The sequence below is a fragment of the Coffea eugenioides genome, chromosome 11, assembly GCF_003713205.1.
Source record: "Coffea eugenioides isolate CCC68of chromosome 11, Ceug_1.0, whole genome shotgun sequence".
In the NCBI taxonomy this organism is placed as follows: Eukaryota; Viridiplantae; Streptophyta; class Magnoliopsida; order Gentianales; family Rubiaceae; genus Coffea; species Coffea eugenioides.
The window spans coordinates 36,083,527-36,101,378 of NC_040045.1; the positions used below are offsets into that span (position 1 = coordinate 36,083,527).

Sequence of the window (17,852 nt, forward strand, 5' to 3'; positions counted from 1 at the left end):
AGTGGTAAATCATGCTTCGCAATAAAAGTAGTGCATGTTATGTACAAATTAAGTGATATCTGTCATATATTGTTGTTCTTTTATTGCCTTTGTTATGTATAAAATTTTTTTGCAGAAAATAGTAGTAAATTGTTTCGTTCATTGTATGCAAAACAACTGAAAGAAATACTTTGCTACCTAATCAACGCAATTATGACCTTGCAATACAAATGGAAATGAATTTCAGAAGAAAATCACATTGAAAAAATAAAAAGTTAATTCTATAAACGTTGACACTGTATATACCATTACAGTTAAATACATGACACATATGCAAAAGTTTTTTAAATTCAAATTTAAATTAGTTATCATGTATTTAATGATGATAGTAATATACTGTCAGTGTATAAAATAGTTATCCAAAAATAAATGGAGGAAAAGAAAATAAACAAATTGGCAAAAATATTAAAGTTCCGTTGCACAATGTTTTTAAGGAATTATGGGCTGATCAAAGAAATGTAACTAGCATAAAAGCTCTAGAGGTTAGAGTGACACCTTTCATTTTTACCAAAAAAAAAAATGAAGTATTGGTTGAAGAGCATAAAGTGATGGGCATACCAAAAACATATAGCAACTAAAAAATGTTCTTTTTAACATATTTTATCAAGTATCTGCAGCCAAGAGATCTATATATATGGAAAGAAGAACGAGTACGATCATAGAACACAATCTTGAGCAAGTAGATAGAGGGTGAGATATGGCCAATGACAGTACTGCCTCTTTGGACCAATCCTCCTCATCCATGAATTGTGGAAATGGCAATTTTAGCTACTCAAAAAATTCTACTCTTCAGGTGCATAAATCATAGCATTTATTTATTTCTTTATTGCTGTTATTCTTTCATAAAGTGCTTAATTCTTATCACCTATAGAGTTATGCATCAGGGGCATTCATTCATTCCAGAAAGCAATTACATCCAGTAAAAATGTAAATTGGAATTGAACCGTCATCCATTGGCAAATTGAGAGAAAAGCTTTTCCTTTATGCAGATTGAGCTTTACATATTAAGTTCATATAGATTCTAATGCGCATGACAACCTTTTCTTCGTGACTGCAGAGAGTAGGATCAATGAAAGCAAACACAATCATCGAAGAGGTAATTGCAGACAGGCTTATCATCGAGAAGTTTTCTACTTCTTCAAACACAGTGCGAATTGCAGATTTAGGATGCTCAGTTGGTCCAAACACCTATTTTGCAATGCAACATATAATAGGAGCAATAGAAAAGAAATGCGAATCAAAGGGCCTCAGTCCTTCTCAATTTCCTGAATTTCAAGTTTTCTTCAACGATCAAACCACTAATGACTTCAATACTTTGTTTACCTGTCTCCCTCCAGAAAAAAAATACTTCGTTGCAGGTGTTCCAGGTTCTTTCCATGGCCAATTATTCCCCAGCTCCTCTATGAACATCGTCTATTCCTCTTTTTCTTTCCACTGGCTTTCTCAGGTGCCAAAAGAGGTGCAGATGAAAGACTCTCCATCATGGAATAAGGGAAGAATCTTTTACGCCAGTGCCTCTGATGAAGTAGCTCAAGCTTATGCAGCACAATTTGCCAGGGACTTTGACTCCATCTTGATTGCTAGAGGAAAAGAGATCATCAGTGGTGGAATAATGTTTACTTTCATGTTAGCTCTCCAGGATGGTTGTCACCCCTCCAAACACATACTTAGTTTCTTTTTAGATGCTGCTGGATCTATTCTCATGGATATGGCACATGAGGTAATTCATAAGTGGCCAAAATCATTGGACGAAATATTAGAGTTCAATTGAGACCTGTACAATTTTCCATATAGCATACAATAATTAAGAACGAAAAGTATTTATTGACTAATGCTAATCTGTGGATATTTATATATGTAGGGTTTGATCGCGGCGGCCCAAGTGGATTCCTTTAATATGCCTCTGTATCTTGGAACACCAAAGGAGATAACAGGGCTCATAGAAAGGAATGGATGGTTTAGCATTGAGAGATTGAAGTTTTTGGATCACAAACCAGGAGTGGATGAACCAATTGAGCCAAGCAAGCATACTGCACACTTAAGAGCAGTTATCCAGGATTTTATCGGAGCACATTTTGGGGCTGAGATAATAGATGAACTGTTTGATAGGTTGCATACGAATATTGCAGCTCACAGAGATCTTCATTTAAGTTTGAGTAAGGCAGGAGTTTTGTTGTTTGTTGCTTTGAGGCGCAAATGAATCGGTCAATATAGTCAATAAGCTTTGGTTCTTTCCATGTTTTCCAACTCCAAGCATATCTTTTCCTTTGAAATGCAGTTTTAATCCTCAATATTTGATTTATATGTCAAACTGATCATTTATGTTATCACCAAAATAAATGTAGTCCCTAGAATTTTTAATTTTAAGTAAATTTTGTACAATTAACGAAAATTCAGCAAATTGCTATCAGCTGACAGTTCTAAATTTACAATTTTGGTCCCAATATTTAGTGTTTGAATTGTTATATATTTTAACATTTAAATGGTGGTATTGAGGGTTTTAGGATGAATTGAAATAAAATTAGATTGAAATTGTGTTAGATGTATCCTAGGAATTCTAATATTAAAAAAAATGAAAAGCTAATTAAACTTCTTTTTCTTCTTTTTTATTTCATCTATTCATGTCACTAATTTCTCATATATTTCTTCCTTTTTTTTTGGTATGGTTAGTCTCAATTTTGGACTAACCATGTTTATTATTTTTACATTATGAATGATTAATTAATAGTGCGTGTTTTAGCTCTTTTTACTTATATTGATGATTAAATACTCAATAAATATCCATTTAAAACATAAATTCTATATACTATATGTAAATTAAATTGATTTTTTTATTTTTTCTTTTTCTCTTTTACATTCAATTAGTTATCAATTAAGATTGAATTGAAGTAGGAATTTTATAGAATTATTTGATACAATTATCGATGTACACAAACATTATAATAAATGCTCTGAAACTTTCTATTGGAATGTTGGGATTTTAATAGAAGGGGACAACAACAATAAAAAAATAAAAATATTTGTTTTAAAAAATTCCTATAAATACTTAAATTGGCAACTTAAAGCTAACATCCACAAGTTATGCCAAATTTTGCATGGCAATATAGATTACAAATTTATATATTAAAATTAGAAATAGCCTTTTCTTTTACTAATATTCATTTTATACATAATATATGTTTTGTTATCTAGCTGTAATGAATTAATCTAAAAAGAAGATGCTTTGTAGGGTAAATGAAAATTTTGTATTGATTTGAAGTGTTTTTTTTTTATGGAAATTTCATGGGGATTTGGAAACATATTTATCGTATATTTCAATCAATTCAAATTTTCTTCTACTTTTAAAACACTAACTGTAACTATTTGAAACCTAAAGGGATGTATCGTTTGAAACTTCAAAAATTATGAACAAAAAATGCAGCCAATTCGGTTTTAATGGTTATTTATTATGATTTTCCTTCAGCAATTTAAATCTGCATCAAAGTAGAAACTTTGAGAACCCTATTTATTTTAGTCAAAAACATTAGGGACTAGTTTAGTATGCAGACTAAATATTTGGGATCAAAACAATATTTCTCCCAAATGGTGGGAAGAGTTATGCAAGTGTGTCAATGCATTAAAGAACGCTTTGTCTGACTGAGCCATTATTATCTTATGGTTCCAATCGGAATGACCTTTAAGGATCACTGCTTTTTGATCATTCGATCCAAACCTCGGCACCCAAAGTCCATGGGGGATTATCTCCATCAAATTTCTCATTATTGGTCTCTTCATTTATTCATATTTAAATCTATGTAATGTAATAAAATTATGAAACTGTATCATTATTATTCTTTGTATATCTATATTAACATGATAAAACATGATAATTGTTTTGAAAATATTTTGACATTCAATTTACATGAAATATATGAATGGTGAAAAATAGGTCAAAATTGTAACAAAATTTACAATGATTAATCAGACAATAAAACTTAATCAATTTGACACTAAATTTTACGTATAACATAAATAATGAAATATATTATGAATAGTATTGATTTTTGAAAATAAATTTTAAATTAATTTTTATTAAGCATAATGAAGAGATGTTCTCTCCAATGCAACGGAGCAAGTCATGTCCATATATAACGGTTTCATCGTTTCTTCAAGCATCCAATTAAGGGTTATGAAGGAATGAGTGAAGCCTCCAATAAACATTATGTCCAAACCTCATTACTAGGCGATCGTCATATCTTTGAAGTAATTACTGTTTTTTTCTATATTTTCTTATTCTATATTTTTATACTACACCAGTAATAAAAGGGAGTTGAGATTTTTTATGGTTTTCAAATGCAATTTTCATCATCTTAATTGTTATAAGTTTCTAAGCACTGATAGTGTATGCACTGGTGAGGTTTTCATACATACAAAATTTGAATTTTAAATTTAAATTAAGATTAATTGTCATACATTCAAATCCGATAGTGCATATACAGACCAGTGTATATAAGATTAATGTTAAATTAAAAAAATTTTTTTTAAGGAAACTCGTGATGTTAAACTATTATTAAGATTAATGTTATGATGTTAAGTTCACAACTTTTGCCAAAAAAAAAGGAAAAAAAAAAACGCACAACTAAAGATGCCAATGCCCTCATCCTTTCGGTCAATGAATATGGGGGCCTTTTTCACTTTGGAGCAGCAGGTACTGCCCTAGCTATGATGATTTGAAGACTGTCCAAGAATTCCTCAGTGTCCAGCACAACACCATGAACAGCTCTGTCCGATAAATACGTCTCAGCCCATCCCCACCAGGGCTGTTGTCTTGGCTTCATCAAGAAATTTCACATACAATTGTATTTCCCAAGCCTTTATCCATCCCAAGTGGGAGCACAGAGCAATATCAAGAAAAGCTACAGTTTCCTAGACTTTGACAAATACTTCCTCAAAATATATTAGGCCTCTTAATATTCTCTCCACCAAACCTGATTGTGACTCCTCGTCTGTTGCGGTTGGAAGCTCCCGGAAAAACGTAAGCCACTGCATAATAAACTAAACCACATCAGTACAAGCAGGAATTAATATTTGCCACTTACCAGTGCAACCGTTTATACAACGGGGTACAATATTTTAAAGGATTTTTATTAGTTTACCCTTTTAAACTATATCCCAACTATCAGTTTAGTCCATAACGTTAACTTTTAATCACTTAAATCCTTGAACTAACGGTCAAACAGTTAGTCCAAGGACTTAAGTGACTAAAAGTTAACGTTAGGGACTAAATTGATAGTTATGGTATAGTTTAAGGGGGTAAACCGATAAAAATCCCATTTTATAATTCACGTAAAAAGATATCTTTAGATCCAACTTAATTATAAATGGACAAATATACCCATAAATTGCCCTGTTAACTAACTAAAGTTTAGTGAAAAATTTTATGACAAAAATACCCTCTCCTTGTGCTTTAAGTATAAAACAAGAATTAGAAAGCTTTTCTCTCCTCTATTTTCTTAAATTGTTTACAAATTTTTTATTTCGCGCAATACCTTGTCAAAACATTGCAAATATGATGATATCGAAGTGTGGAATTTTATAACCTGTTTGCACGTCATCAAGCAAAGACAATCTTAGAAGGAAAATTTTATAGTTATTCCATTATAAGGTCTATTTTTTCTCAAGTGATATGTTAGTACAAAATTTTTCCCTAGTGGTCATTTTCTTTTCATAATTTTCCAAATTATAAGAACATGCGAATTTTTTCAAATTGAAGCAATTCTCACATATTAGTAGGGCAATTTATGGGGTATATTTGTCCATTTATAATTAAGTTGGATCTAAACATGTCTTTTTACGTGAATTATAAAATGCCTTCTCATTTGACCGTTAGTCCAAGGACTTAAGTGACTAAAAGTTAACGTTAGGGACTAAACTGATAGTTGGGGTATAGTTTAAGGGGGTAAACCGATAAAAACCCTATTTTAAAAATACTCTAGTTTATCACAAACCACTTTTACAATTTTACATTCGATTACTGTTCATATTGGCGTATATATGTTATTTATCTCGATAATGTGTCTTTATTTGACCCTTATATTTAACTTTTTTGCATTAGTTTATAGCCACCAACTTATGAACGGTTGTGAGTATACCGTGTGTGTCCTTAGTCCATTAGTACATAGTGCAATGATTGGGTATTGAACAATTTGATTCAACACAACAAATTGGCTTAGTGCACCATTTGCCAGTTTTTTGGTTTCACTCCTAGAGGGTGCCTTAAGTACACCCGTCTCATTCATTCCCATTCTCCTCCTCTTGGCATAGGACCAGTTGCAATTGTTGTATTAAAAAGAAAAAAGAAAAAAATGATAAGGTAGGAAAGGCATACGTCATAGTACCTTTTCATCAATGTAAGCTGCCCTAAAGCGGGCTATGCCACGGTCATAGGGATCAGAAGGGAGGATAGAGGGACCATCCGACGAGAAGTCATCGATGCACTGGACAATCACAATTTACAGTTACTCACAGATGGGCTTATCGCCATGGAGGAGTACTCGGATGCTCTTGTGAGCAGGATTAGATTGAAGAAGGAGCCCGCGTTTCTCACTCAAATTTTGTGGGATGAATTCATAGTCTATTGATTTGAGATTTAGGGCAACCTGAACCCGATTCACAAATTGGCTTGCTTGAACATCAAGTAGCTTTACACCATTTGTAACCATGGCCTAAACTTTGGGCTCAAAAGACAAACTGAAAAGTTAAAACTTCTCAGAGTAGATAGATGAGAAGTTCTCGCCGATGATCGGTAGTATTTACAGATGGAAGCTTGGAAGGCAGGTGTGTGTGAAATGTCAACAATTAAGCTATGCAAGCTGATAATTGGCAAGTAATGAAAATTTTCAGACTATCCATTGAAAGAAATATTGCTGAAAAGAGGAAACTAGAGACAGTTTTTTCTTTTATTAAGTGATGATTTTAAGTTTTAACTTCCATCAAAAACTACAACTTAACAAGAAACGTCTCAGAAGATTATTAGATTCCCATTTACCAATTACCAAATCTAGTCACTTCCAGCCCCCCCCCCCCCCCCCCCCTTTTTTTTTTGTTTGGATGTGCTTTTATGATGACGATAATTGAATATGACAACGGTGGTAAGAAATTTAATCATATGTATAAAAATTTTGTAGGTTAACTAGAGTTAGAACGTTTAGTTGATAAAGTGATATTATAACTAATTAATCCATGTGGTAATTATAATATAAGAGTCTATTGAGGGAAAATGGAGAGGACCCTAATCCACATGCGTACGTTATAAGATAAGTTAGGTTAAAAAAAAGAGGATACGGTGGGGTGAGTACTTGCATAAATTGGAAGAAAAAAAAGAAAACATGAAAGCATGTATTTTAGGGCAACAGCGTGTTTTATTAATTTTATTTTACTTTCTTTTGTAGATACGCAGCAATCAATAATAATAAGTTAGGTTAAAAAAAAGAGGATACGGTGGGGTGAGTACTTGCATAAATTGGAAGAAAAAAAAGAAAACATGAAAGCATGTATTTTAGGGCAACAGCGTGTTTTATTAATTTTATTTTACTTTCTTTTGTAGATACGCAGCAATCAATAATAATAAGTTAGGTTAAAAAAAAGAGGATACGGTGGGGTGAGTACTTGCATAAATTGGAAGAAAAAAAAGAAAACATGAAAGCATGTATTTTAGGGCAACAACGTGTTTTATTAATTTTATTTTACTTTCTTTTGTAGATACGCAGCAATCAATAATAATAAGTTAGGTTAAAAAAAAGAGGATACGGTGGGGTGAGTACTTGCATAAATTGGAAGAAAAAAAAGAAAACATGAAAGCATGTATTTTAGGGCAACAGCGTGTTTTATTAATTTTATTTTACTTTCTTTTGTAGATACGCAGCAATCAATAATAAATAATTTAGCCAATTTCACCGTCTTCTCTTATTCCATTCTCCTAAATAATGTGATCGTGGCCAAAGCCAGATAGAATCAAAAAATTATATCTAAAGAAGTGCGAGTATAAGTAGGGCAATAACAAAATATAGGCTTAAGAAAATGCAGAAGTTAACATTGATCGAAGTTAATGGTGGAGAAAAGAACTATAATTGGGACGTAAAATTGATTTGGTGTGCTGTGCCATTAGCAAAGCCGACAATTGTCATGGATACTAAATTGTACAGAGTCAAAAGTATAATTGGGACTTATATTGTACGTTCATTTTCATGTGTCAAAAGCGCACCTAGGCCGAAAACTAACGACTTCATGAAAATCAGCACAGTATCATTTCAGGCATCATGGCTCTTACAATTCTGAGACCATTTTGAAAGAACAGTAACATAAAAAAAGAGAAACTCTTAATATAGGAATGTGAAAAACTGAAATTTAACCAGCTTTTCACTATAATATTGCTTGTTCAACTTTAATTGAAATCCAAAATTAGATATAAGCAGGCTGCAAATAATGAAAATTGGCTCTTAATGGAGGCTTTGGATGCATCACACCTTGGTATTACAATCCCTGTTACACCTTGTATTAAAATGATACAGAAGTACAAAAGTAAGAGTGACCTAATACCCAGAATGTATCATCACGTCAAAAGCAGTTGATCTCGCAAGCTGTGGCCTACTCCATATAAATATTTTACTTGTTCTAAACTTGATTGGGTATATGTGCATCAATGAAAATGGTACGGAATGCCATACCAGGACAATCAATGTTTGAACTTTTCAAAAACTTTTGATGATTCTTTGCTAATATTATTTTGACAGAATGACCATAAGATGGACAACTTATGCCTGAACTAATTTGTAACAAGAATGGTTACATTTTGGTTCTAACTTGAATGTGCCTTATGCATAGTAATTCCAAGCTTTTCTTTCATGTCCATGTCTTCTGGTCTCATCCTTGCTTCGAGCTTCCAATCAAAAGTATGAAGGAATAAAGCCACCATGAGATGAACCATTCGATCGCCCAGCGGAATTCCAGGACAAATTCTCCTGCCTGTGCCAAACGGAAGGAGCTCAAAGTGCTGCCTTTTTACATCAATTTCACTGTCCAAGAATCGTTCAGGCACAAATGATTCAGGGTTCGACCACAAGCTCGAATCTCTACCAATAGCCCGATGTTAACAAGTACTAGAGTATTTTTTGGCACAATGTACCGGTCAATTTCTACATCGGCCTCATAGTAGCGGCTCACTGTGGTGACTGGAGGGTGAAGGCGAAAGGTCTCTTTAACAATTGCCTTCAAGCAAGGGAGCGCCAAAATGTCTGATTCCTGAACTAGTTTATGTTGTCCAACGACTTCTCTGATCTCAGATCTTGCTTTTTCTCTTTTTTCAGGGTTCCGCAACAACTCTGCAATTGCCCATTCTACTGTTGATGAAGTTGCCTCAAATGCTGCAATAAAGAAATCCTGTACCAGAATGGAGTCAGATATCTATTCAAGATTTCTCTTTTTCTTTGAGTTCCGCTAAGCTTTTGCAAATTCTGATTTAAAGCTCGTCCGTTGATTGGATTCCAAAACATTGTCTCAGGTTTGCATATGGATGAAATCTATGATCTTGGGAATTTATTTGATTGACAAGATTACTAATTAATGTAGCTAATACATAACCTCATCCCATTAATGCAACAAACTAATATAATCTCGTGTATAATTTCCACTACTGCCTTGGCATATCGAGATAAAAAAGAAAGGAAGAAGAAATTTTGGTGTCTACAGCAATTTTCCATCTAAATTGTTCATAAAATCGAGTAAAAGAAAGAAAACCATAATTATCTAGACAAACAATTGCCGTTAGATTTACCAGAAATTAGTAACTTTTCTTGATTTTTGGACAAAATATATCACAGGAAAGTTTAGGATTCGATACTCACGAGAAGCACATGTTTTATGTCCGTCATGCTCCATTCATTTTTTGTGCTGCTGACTGAGATCGAGTAGAACTAGAACTTCTAACAAGTAATTCTCCTCAAATAAGCAGGGGATTTCCCTCTTTCTTGTAAGTTGTAACCTTTGACCAATAATCTCATCGAATTTTTGAAGCAATTTTCCAAAGTAAAAGTTGGTCCTACGCCTAAAACCCTGTGGATCAATGGCTCGGAGCATGGGAAAGAAGTCAGAAAGATTTGGTTTGGCTATGATACCCACCGCACCGGATATAATTTCGTTCAGCTCTTGAGACGCATTTGACTCATAATCAGCAAAATCAACAGAGAATAAGGTGTTTGACAGAAAATTCAGGGATGTTGTGAAGGCTGCTGCACCTATATCCACAGCTTCCTCGTTAATGGCAACAATCGTGGACAAAATTACAAAGTTGTTGCACCACCTTCTTGATGGTGCCCTTGGCTAGCATTGAGTCGTTCTGAGGACAAAATTTGTTCTTTCAACAGTTTGCGAAGATTACGCCATTTGCTATTTATTGAAGTAATTTCTCAATTTTCTCAAAGGTTGAAGCTGATTAAGTGGAATCAAAATAATGGATAAAAGACAAAGAGAAAGTTCTATACAGGTTTTTCGCTATTTGGATTTGTAAACATTATGCTATGTCTCCATGAGGACAAAATAACAATTAAATATGGTTGAACTACGACAAAGAAAAGAAAAAAAAAAAAAAGAAAACACAGCGATGCAAACTTACATTGAAAAAAGGGTTAATTTTTCCTTTGTACCCTTTAACTAGATCTGAATTCTTATTTTGACCACTAAACTTCAAAATAAGACACTTTAATCTGTAAATTATAAAATTTATCATACTTTAATGGGAAAATGACCAATTTCATCCATCACATTTTAGAAAAATATTCTTTTCGTCCCTCACTTTTAAAATGAAACAAATTTGTCCTTGACATTTAAAAATGAAACTTTTATATCCCTGAAGTCAACCTTCAATCTGAATCCAACCACCCAACAACCCGATTACAAATTTCAGGGGTTTAATTGATAGATTATTTGGTTAATTCACCATGATATTCAAGTAAAATTTAATGAACCCAAAAAGGAAAAATAAAAAATTATAACATAAAAAGAATGATTAATCTTTCCTACATTAATTGTCATTGTATATATTGATGGATCTAGATACCTGCTACATCATTTCAGTTTAAATTTAAACACCAAATGTTGTATGTATGGTATACATCTAGACTCGCAAGTTCATACACTAATGGTAGATGAAAAGATTTATCCAAAAAAAAACCCTACTATTTCAAGACAAAGAACGGCATTTTTATGTTATAATTTTTAATTTTTTTTCTTTTTTTTGGTTTAATAAATGTCATGTGACTGAGTGATTTATTAATTCTATTTTTGAAATTTATTACTGGGTTACTAAATGGTTTGATTTAGATTGAAAGTTCGGTTCAAGGATGTAATAGTTTCAATTTTTAAATGTCATGGACAAATTTGCTTCTTTTCAAAAGTGAGGGATGAAAAAAATATTTTTGCAAAATGTAAGGGATGAAACAAGTCATTTTCCCTACTTTAATCCCAATAGTATAAAATTTGTCCATTTTAGTCTTGAAAGTATAAAATTTGCCCCTAGTTAGTCCCCAAGTATATCTACTTACACATAAAATCTGCCTCACTTCCTTAATGATGTTACTTAAGTGAGACAAATTTTATTGCTTTGAGGACTAAAATGTCCCATTTTAAAGTTTAAGGAACAAAGTAAAAATTTGAATATAGGTGAAGGGTGCAAAATGAAATTAACTCAAAAAAATGTGGATACCAAGTACTATTACTTTTTAAATTGCTAATGAAGTAAATGGTCGCTGGAGGCATGATCCAGCAAAGTACTATGCCTTTTCTTTTCTTTCGGTGTATTTTACTTAACTTCAATGATTAGGAATCTACTCATGAACAATATAAAATCATCATCAATCCACGTTCAAGCATATTTGCTTCTGATTCAACAATTAATCAGTGAATAAATTGCATAAAATAACTCCAAAAATTAGCATGACAGAACTTGGAAGAAACAATAGCCAAAAAGAACTTTAGCTTATTTGTTCGATTAACATAAACATTCTTGCAAGCGTTCAGGTAATTAATACCTTAGTGAACTAGAAAGAAGTCTTAGGCCTAGTTTTGGGGGTCATAATTTGGAGTGAAAAGAGGAGAAGACTAGAGAAAGTTATGTTTCCCTCATTTTGAAATTCTAAGAAGAGAAGGATGGTTTGCATAAAAAGTAAGCAAGCTGATAATTGGCATGTTTTAAACTAATGAAAATTGAAAGGAATATTGCGGAAAAGGGGAAATTAGAGACAGTTACTTATTAACTGATGGTTTTAAGCTTTAACTTCCATCAAACTATAACTTAATAAGAAACGTCCCAAAAGCTTATGAATTATGATTAGAACTTACCATTTACCAAATACAGTTTACTTTGATAAGGTCAATTGATAACCAAGTAATGTCATTTGGGTTTTGGCGCCAAGACAAAGATGTCTAATTTTTGTTTGATTTTAATCATGCATTTGCTGTCGTACAAGATGCTATAAAGAATGCAGAAATGGACGAGCCAAAGAAATTAATTAAAAGATAATTGGGAATATTGAATTTTGTTGTTGCAAATATAACATAAGTTGGGGGGGAAAATGTTAGATAAGGGGGGATGGAGTAGTTGCATAATTGAAGAAGAAATAAAAGAAAAAGTGAAATAAACTATTTTAGGTTTTAAGAGATAACAACTAGATTAGTTGTTGATTCTCTAATGGTGACAACTTGATTTGTTTGTTTTGTAGATGTTCTGCAATCAATAGTAAATAATTTAACCAATGCCATCGTCTTCTCTTAATTTTATCCTCTTAAATAATGTGATCGGGATTATCATCACAGCTGGATAGAATTAAAAAAAAATTAAAGAAGTATGGGTAAGTGAGGAATACAAAATCGGGCTTTTGAAAATGTAGAAGTAAAATTGTTGGAAGCTAATCGACTTTTTTTTTTTTTTGATAAATAAATTGAGGGCTTAGTTGCTTGCTTTTGATAGACAAAATATTATGTAGTGGTGGGGAAAAGAATCAAATTTGGGGCATTAATTGATTTCGAGGGCCATGCAACCACCAAATTCTACAATTATCATGAACACTAAATTATGCTGAAAATCATATATAACTAGTATGATGGTTGTGTCTATTTGTTTGGTATCAAGGCAAGAATAAGATAAACAATCGTACAATAACAAGTGGGGCTTGAAAAAATAACTTCAAAAGATGATATTGTAAGTTCATTTTCGTGCACCAAAAGCGCATCTAGGCTTAAAATTCAAGAGGGCAAACTAAATCAGCACTGACCAATTTGAATGAGAACAGCAACATAAAAAGGGAAACTCTTAGCTGCCAGAATCTGCATGTAAAAAGCTGCAAATTAACCAGCATTTTACTAAAAAAAAAAAATGCTTGTTTAACGTTTACAGAAACTTAAAACTAGATATTGGCAGATTAAAGAAATTGAAAATTGACTGATTATTTTCCCAAGTCATTGAAGATTGTTTTGGCAAGAGAAATTTGGAAGTATTTCATTAACGTATTATCTCTTTACAATCCATAAAACCTGCTAGTCAGCCGTGTACATGTTGAAGAAAGCTGCAGCTTCGCCAATTATTCAGTTTGAAGCACATTTATTTAGACGACACAAGCAGATAATGTTAGTATATTAGAGATAACCAATAGATAATGGTTGATCCTTACAAGTACGATTGCATCAATCATTAGAACTGTCAAATCTATTATTGAAGTAATTTCTCAATTTTGAGTTCTTTGGAAGGTGGAACAAATTAATTTAGATGATAATGCATCTTGGCAGTAATATTTATTTTGACAATCAAATCTATTGTTGAATGTGCAATCTGTAGTTTAGAACTAAAGGTGCGAATGTTTAAGCTAATCAAGTGTAATAACAACGGCGGGAAGAAAGCAAAACCTAAGTCGTACATAGGTATATTTTGCTCTGCGCTAATGGACATTTCCATGGGGAACATGTTTGGATAGGAAATCACTATGCTGAAGAGTTTGATTTCTTTGACCAGGGTAAAGCTTCATTTTTAATGTTTACTATTTGAATTTTTTAAGTAATTACCACAATTTGATATTAGAAGGATGTAAAGAAGGCAATTGATAATTTGGGGGGGGGGGGAGAAACCCACAATATTTGGACCATACTGAAATAACTATAAACACAAATATTTTCCTACTATTTCTTGGATTTCCTCATCCCACTTTTGAATTAGTAATTTTGATATTTTCATTTCTCAATTTTGTGTTGATGAATTTAATAAAAGCGAGTTAAAGCAAATGAAACTTAGAAAATTAATATCAACTTAATACTTAGAGATGAGTTCAAGAAGGATAGGCCTAGTTGAAAACTTAGAAAATTAATATCAACTTTAGACATGAGTTCAAGAATAATAGGCCTAGTTAAAACTTAGAATCCTTCTCGCTGTCAGGTTTAAGATTTGTGCCTAATAGTTAGGGGTAATGAAAGATATAGGGAGGGGTGGGAGGATTTTTTTTTTAAAAAAAAGGATATGAATCATTATATATCGGAATAAGCTAGACTTGAATATATGTCATATCTGGGTGTAACAAATTTATGATCCCAATCATACCCTATGTAACAATACCAAAAGTAAGAGCCAGAGTAATACCAAAAGTGTGTCATCGCATCAAAAAACAGTTTGTCTTGCAAGCTCTGGCCAAGTCCACATAAGTAACCTTGATTTGATGTGCAGGTAAGAAAATGATAGAGAAAACGATATTAGTCCGATCATTTCATTAAGGAACATTTCAATGGAAATGGGGCTCTTCAGTTGAGTTTCGTCTGATTGAGTCCAATTGCCTAATTTTTACAATATTTTGTGTAAATTTATACAACTTTAGTGTAATCCAAAATTTTCTTCCTACTTAGTTATATGAGAGGTCAAATTTCACAACTACACAAAAGTTGTATAAGTTTACACGAAATATTGTAAGAATTACATTAAAGCTGGATCCCGTTTCAATTCCTGGTTCTTTGCTAATATTATTTTGAGTGTCTGATCATAAGGACAACTTATGCCAGAACTATAAGTAAAACAAATCATCACATTGTGGCTTTAATTGGAATGGCTTTAAGGTGTACTGCCTTCTGCATTGTGATTCCAAGCTTTTCACGCATGTCCATTTCTTCTGGCTTCATCCCATCTTCAAGCTTCCAATCAAAGTTATGAATGAGTGAAGCCAATATCAGATGAAGCATCCGCTCGGCCAGCGGCATCCCAACACATATTCTCCTGCCTGTACTGAATGGAAGGAGCTCAAAATGATGGCCTTTGACATCAATTTCACTGTCTAGGAATCTTTCAGGCACAAATGAATCAGGGTTCGACCACACGCTCGAATCTCTACCAATTGCCCAAAGGTTAACAAGTACTACAGCATTTTTGGGTACAATATACTGGTCAATTTCTATGTCGGCCTCGTAGTGGCGACTCATTATGCTGACAGGAGGGTAAAGGCGAAAGGTCTCTTTAACAATTGCCAGCAAGTATGGGAGTGCAGAAATGTCTGATTCTTGAATCAGTTTACGATGTCCAATGACTTCTCTTATCTCAGTTTTAGCCTTTTCCATTTTTTCTGGGTTCCTCAGTAACTCAGCCATTGCCCATTCCACCGTAGAAGTTGTTGTATCAAATGCTGCAATAAATAAATCCTGAAACAAAATATGGTCAGATATCTTGCCTGATTTTAGCTTCCAATCTTAAGGTTTGTAAATTGGATTTGCAGCTCAGTCCACTCTCATACAATTCTGAAAATTTTCATAGCGTATTGCGTAATTCAAAGTACATTAACACTGTTCAATTCCGGATTATAGGTAACTCAATATCCACACACACACACACAGATTGAGCCCCTAGTTCACATAGGCATGAGAGCCTATTTTCCTGTTTCATTCGAGTGACGGTGTTAATTGATGCAACAATGCACAGCCTCATCTCACGTCTTTTAATCTTTTGACCTTCAAAGGAACTAATAAAATACCATGGATGATATAATATCCACTGCCTGTATTCCGAGAAAAAATAGATGCTACAGTAAATAACTGTCTAAATTCTTTACAAAATCCTAATATAAGATAGAAAACCATAGCTATTGAGGGAGTTAAGGCTAATAGATCTGGCAATAATTATCACCCTTTTATAATTTTCAACAAAGTGTATCAGTGAAAAGTTTAGGAGTAGATACTCACGAGAAGCAAATGTTTTGCGTCCTCAATGCTCCATTCAGTTTTGCGCAGCTGAGTCAGGTCAAGGAGGACCTCCAACAAGTCATTTCTCCGACAATAAGCAAGGGATTTTTCTCGTTCTTTTAACCGTTGACTAATAATTTCATCGAATATTTGAAGCAATTTTCTGAAGTAAAACTTGATCTGGCGCCTAATACCCTGTGGATCAATCGCTCGGAGCACCAGAAAGTAGTCTGAGAGATTAGGTTTGGCTATGATGCCCAACACAGCGGATATAATTTCTTTCAGTTCTTGAGATGAATTTGACTCGTAATGACCAAAATCAGCAGAGAAGAAAGTGTTGGACACAACATTAACGATTGTTGTGAAGGCAGCTTCACGTATATCAACAGCTTCCCCGTTAATGCAAAAGCCATGGACATAATTACAAAGTTGTTGCACCTTTTCTTGACGGAGCCCTTGACTAGCATTGAGTCGCTCCGAGGAGAAAAGTTGTTCTTTGCACAGCTTGCGAAGATTGCGCCATTTGCTATTTGCTGGTAACCAGATAACAGAGAACTTGTGATGATCGAATGCTCGGGCTGAATCAGGGACTAGTTTTGAGGTGTAGACATGATCATATTTTTGAAATAATTCTTTGGCTACTTTTGGTGAGGATACAACAACCATTGTTCTGTTCAGTACCTTAATTGACATCAAAGGTCCATATGTTTTGGAGAGTTTTGATAGTGCTGAATGGAGAATTCCTCTGAGCTGGAACGTGTTTCCAACTATGGGATATTGGTATGGCCCTGGAGGAAGTTTACTGGACTTGTGGCCGCGATAGCGGCCAAAGAACCGATACAAAATGAGTAGTAGCAGTACTACTTGTAGCAAAAGGGAAAGGGCTGCCTCTCTTCTGCTTTAGCTACATGTCCTCTGTCTGTCTAAAGATTTAATGGCGAGAATGGCTGGAAATTGATTCATTATATTTTCAAATTGTTGTGCACTGTTGACATTTCGCTATCAATAACCAACTCCATCACCTTGCCAAAGTTCTGTACTGGTTTTTTGCTATTTGGATTTTTAAACATTATGCTCTGTCTCCATGAGGATAAAAAACCAATTAAATATGGTTGAACTATAACCGGAGAAAAAAAAACTACATTGATGCAAACTTATACCGAGGAAAAAAATCGATACCAACTACTATTAGCTTTTTAAATTGCTAGTGAAGTAAATGGTAGCTGGATGCATGATCCAGCAAAGTACTATGCGTTTTCTTTTCTTTTCTTTTGGTGTGTTTTCCTTAATTTCAATGATTTGGAATCTACTCATGAACAATATAAAATCATCATCAATCAACGTTCAAGCATATTTTCTTCTGATTCAAGAATTAATCAGTGACATAAATTGCATAATATAATTTTGCCCCTCAGAAAATTAGCTTGACAGGACTTGGAAGAAACAATAGCCAAAATGAACATTAGCATATTTGTTCGATTAATATAAAAGTTCTTGCAAGCGTTCAGGTAATTAATACTTTTGTGAACTAGAAAGAAGTCTTATTACTAGTTTTGGGGGTTGTAATTTGGAGAGAA

At 33.4% G+C, this 17,852-nt stretch overlaps 3 protein-coding genes and 1 pseudogene across 3 annotated transcripts; 1 reads left to right on the top strand and 3 right to left on the bottom strand.

Annotated features, from left to right (window-relative positions):
- The first annotated feature begins 736 nt into the window (after positions 1-736).
- On the top strand, positions 737-2,239 carry LOC113752431 (probable S-adenosylmethionine-dependent methyltransferase At5g38100). The gene is made up of 3 exons (XM_027296543.1): positions 737-832; positions 1,097-1,759; positions 1,901-2,239. Exons 1-3 carry the CDS (start codon positions 737-739, stop codon positions 2,237-2,239), a joined length of 1,098 nt encoding a protein of 365 aa, XP_027152344.1.
- A 2,470-nt stretch (positions 2,240-4,709) lies between these two features.
- Positions 4,710-6,740, bottom strand: LOC113752432 (glutathione S-transferase U17-like). The gene is made up of 4 exons (XM_027296544.1): positions 6,573-6,740; positions 6,417-6,515; positions 4,963-5,061; positions 4,710-4,850 (listed from the first exon to the last, which is right to left on the bottom strand). The coding sequence occupies exons 1-4, from the start codon at positions 6,738-6,740 to the stop codon at positions 4,710-4,712; spliced, it is 507 nt and encodes a 168-aa protein (XP_027152345.1).
- A 2,135-nt stretch (positions 6,741-8,875) lies between these two features.
- On the bottom strand, positions 8,876-9,947 carry LOC113752434 (annotated as a pseudogene).
- A 5,182-nt stretch (positions 9,948-15,129) lies between these two features.
- Positions 15,130-16,941, bottom strand: LOC113752435 (cytochrome P450 76AD1-like). Its single transcript, XM_027296545.1, has 2 exons — positions 16,276-16,941; positions 15,130-15,738 (listed from the first exon to the last, which is right to left on the bottom strand). The coding sequence occupies exons 1-2, from the start codon at positions 16,939-16,941 to the stop codon at positions 15,130-15,132; spliced, it is 1,275 nt and encodes a 424-aa protein (XP_027152346.1).
- Positions 16,942-17,852: the final 911 nt, after the last annotated feature.

What these genes read in the sequence shown, in the direction of transcription:
- LOC113752431 (XM_027296543.1), top strand. Translation starts at nt 737, where the DNA reads ATGGCCAATGACAGTACTGCCTCTTTGGACCAATCCTCCTCATCCATG. An exon ending in CAAAAAATTCTACTCTTCAG is followed by an intron (nt 833 to 1,096) that starts GTGCATAAATCA and finishes TCGTGACTGCAG; the next exon opens with AGAGTAGGATCAATGAAAGC. An exon ending in TCATGGATATGGCACATGAG is followed by an intron (nt 1,760 to 1,900) that starts GTAATTCATAAG and finishes TTATATATGTAG; the next exon opens with GGTTTGATCGCGGCGGCCCA.
- LOC113752432 (XM_027296544.1), bottom strand. Translation starts at nt 6,740, where the DNA reads ATGGTTACAAATGGTGTAAAGCTACTTGATGTTCAAGCAAGCCAATTT. An exon ending in CTGCTCACAAGAGCATCCGA is followed by an intron (nt 6,516 to 6,572) that starts GTACTCCTCCAT and finishes GTGATTGTCCAG; the next exon opens with TGCATCGATGACTTCTCGTC. An exon ending in CAGCTTACATTGATGAAAAG is followed by an intron (nt 5,062 to 6,416) that starts GTACTATGACGT and finishes TTTATTATGCAG; the next exon opens with TGGCTTACGTTTTTCCGGGA.
- LOC113752435 (XM_027296545.1), bottom strand. Translation starts at nt 16,941, where the DNA reads ATGGTTGTTGTATCCTCACCAAAAGTAGCCAAAGAATTATTTCAAAAA. An exon ending in ACGCAAAACATTTGCTTCTC is followed by an intron (nt 15,739 to 16,275) that starts GTGAGTATCTAC and finishes ATTTTGTTTCAG; the next exon opens with GATTTATTTATTGCAGCATT.